The sequence below is a fragment of the Anopheles aquasalis genome, chromosome 2, assembly GCF_943734665.1.
Source record: "Anopheles aquasalis chromosome 2, idAnoAquaMG_Q_19, whole genome shotgun sequence".
Lineage (NCBI taxonomy): Eukaryota > Metazoa > Arthropoda > Insecta > Diptera > Culicidae > Anopheles > Anopheles aquasalis.
Genome location: NC_064877.1, coordinates 48,765,001 through 48,767,500, shown reverse-complemented (window position 1 = coordinate 48,767,500; position 2,500 = coordinate 48,765,001). Strand labels below are relative to the sequence as shown.

Here is a 2,500-nt window from a genome sequence, read left to right as displayed (position 1 = left end):
GAGTGATCTGGTGGCCGATCTGAAAGCCGAGGTTGCCAAATGGTGGGAAACACTAACGGAAAAGCACAGCTCACTGAACGCCGGAAATGATGGCAACAGTCCATGCCCTCCGGCGACCACTGGCGCAAATGGCGGCCCGGCGCCAGTACTAGGACTGCTGTTGAATGATGGACCCCTGCGGATCATAACCCAGGGACAGGAGATCACCTCCGAGTACGACGAGCGAAGTTTGGCTGATGTCGGCTTCAAGGACAACCAAATGGTGTACGTGTCACTCGGGGGGCGCAGTGGGCGACGCCGCGAGCAAAATGAGCACCCATCAATGCTGCCACCGCCGCAAAAGGACTGCCTGCCGACGTTGCTGCTGCTTAAACCGCCCTACTTCGAACAGCTGTTCCGTTTGATGCAAACGCTCGGTGATATGAAGATAAGTACATCCGGTGAGCGTTGTCAGCTGAACACGAAGGCGCAACTCCTGTCCCGGCGCGTTTGGGACATTCTCGCTATGCTACCGACATGTCCGTCCTTTTTGAGCACGCTCAAAAACCTATCCTTCGAGTGTTCTTCGAGCGAGAACGGACCCAGTGGTCCTCCGGCTTCAATGTCGCTTCCACCACGCTGCACGATCGAGGAGATCCTGGATCCACGCAACTTGCAAAAGTTCATGTACGCACTGCATATTGTCGAGAGTTTGTGCAAGTCCAAGTTCATGGGTGTGTGCTGTGGAGCCCCCGGTGGAGCTAATGCTGGCGCCGTAAAACCGATCACATCTTTCGGTGCCATTGGTGCTGGTGTGGCTAGTACCAGCGGGGGTGGCGGAGGAACAAGTGCCAAGATACTGTCGGTGAAAAGTCAGCTAAAGCTCAAAATATCGACCTCGAAGTCACTGAAAATGGCCCAGACGCAGGCTATCGGCGCCTGTCCTGCGCCTTCGATCAGCGAAGTGAAGCAGAGCGAACTACCGGTCGTCGCGGAAGGTGCTACCAAAGTGGAACCATCAGATCCAGATCAGGATATACCGGTGGCGCCTAAAGATGGTGATAGCAGCAGCAGGAGCAGCAGCAGCAGCAGCAGTAACCATCAAGCAGCTCAGCTAGAGGAACAACGTCGGGGTGAAGTTGACGAGACCACCGAAAGCACAGAGTCCAGTTCCACCAGAGCTGGCTCGGCAGCTGCCGGCAGTGAGGATACAAAGAAAATGGAACCCCACGACAGTATCGAGTGGAGCGACGAGTTTATTCGTTGCGGTGGCTTAGCACATCTGTATCGGATCTTCCTGTCCGGTGTGTTGCAGAAGCGGGCTGATGGTTCGGATGATGATGAGCTGAACGAATGGCGACACGATTGTTTGGCTTCGCTCCTCCGAATTCTTTGTCTGCTCGGAATGGAAGAGCTACGGGCAGATGGGATGGTAGGAGATGGAGCGGCGATCAAAATTCCATCGCTTAACCGTGCCACTCTCGATCTGCTTGAGGTACGGCCAACGCTAGAACGGATCGCTTCGATACTGAACGAGGAATCATTGCCGCTCAATCCAAATCTCTTCAAAACGGGACTGTTCGGTAGACCGCAGGTTATTCATTATGCGATGAATCTGCTCGTTTGCTACGCACACTCCTGCCCGGAAGTGCACCGCATCCTATGGACAATCGATGCCAACTCACACTGGCTACAGCGGCTGATTCTCGATGATCCGGAACCGGCGGTGCGCCGGGAAGCATGCGCCGCCCTGTATCGTTTGTGTTTGGGCAACTCGCACACGTCGTTCGAATTGATGGCGCCGTTGCTGTCGAAGCTGGTAGCGCTCCTCCCGATGGCAGAAAACATGAAGCCTCAGAGCACGGCGGCTGGTGCGCTAACGGGTGTTTCCGGTATCTACGCGGCACTGTTTTCCTCGGGTGACGAGGGCAAAGAACCGTACGGGCCTGCGTGTCGCGATTACTTCTGGTTGCTGTGCCGGTTGGTTGAGTCCCTGTCGCCTCAACCGGTCAAGGGAGGAAACAACACGGTAATGATGGCGATGGAGGACGGTAACGGTATGCAGCAAATGAATGCGATCGGCCTGGATGCGATGTGCCAGCAGGTATCGCGGAGCATTCTGGAGCGCGATTATCTCGAAAGCCGCCACGGTAGCCCGGACGATGGACTCTTCGGGCTGCTCAATCTGATGGCAAATCTGCTGAAGTTCGATCCTCCGTTCAAGTTCAGCCCCGCAGGCCAGGAGTTTATGCTGAGCGTGTTCGGTTGTCTGTTCGAGCTGCCATCGCCCGAGGATCGGGAAAAGCCGAAATGCAAGAGCCACAATGCACGGGCAGCCGCATACGATCTGCTGGTAGAAATGTGCCACAATGCACCGAAAAACTATCTGCTCCTGCATAGTAAGCTCATGCAGCAGCACCGTGCGGGACCACATTCGCACTACCCGTGGGATTATTGGCCGCAGGATGATGGGCGCTCCGAGTGTGGCTATGTTGGGCTCACCAACCTTGGTGCCACGTGC

The 2,500-nt window shown here is 55.8% G+C and overlaps 1 protein-coding gene across 1 annotated transcript in view; it reads left to right on the top strand.

Annotated features, from left to right (window-relative positions):
• Positions 1-2,500, top strand: part of LOC126572386 (ubiquitin carboxyl-terminal hydrolase puf) — a 17,019-nt gene that overhangs the window by 4,903 nt on the left and 9,616 nt on the right. Inside the window, exon 5 of the mRNA XM_050231639.1 lies at positions 1-2,500. This exon is cut by the window's left edge and continues 1,139 nt beyond it; it is cut by the window's right edge and continues 339 nt beyond it. Coding sequence (XP_050087596.1) covers positions 1-2,500 — 2,500 coding nt within the window.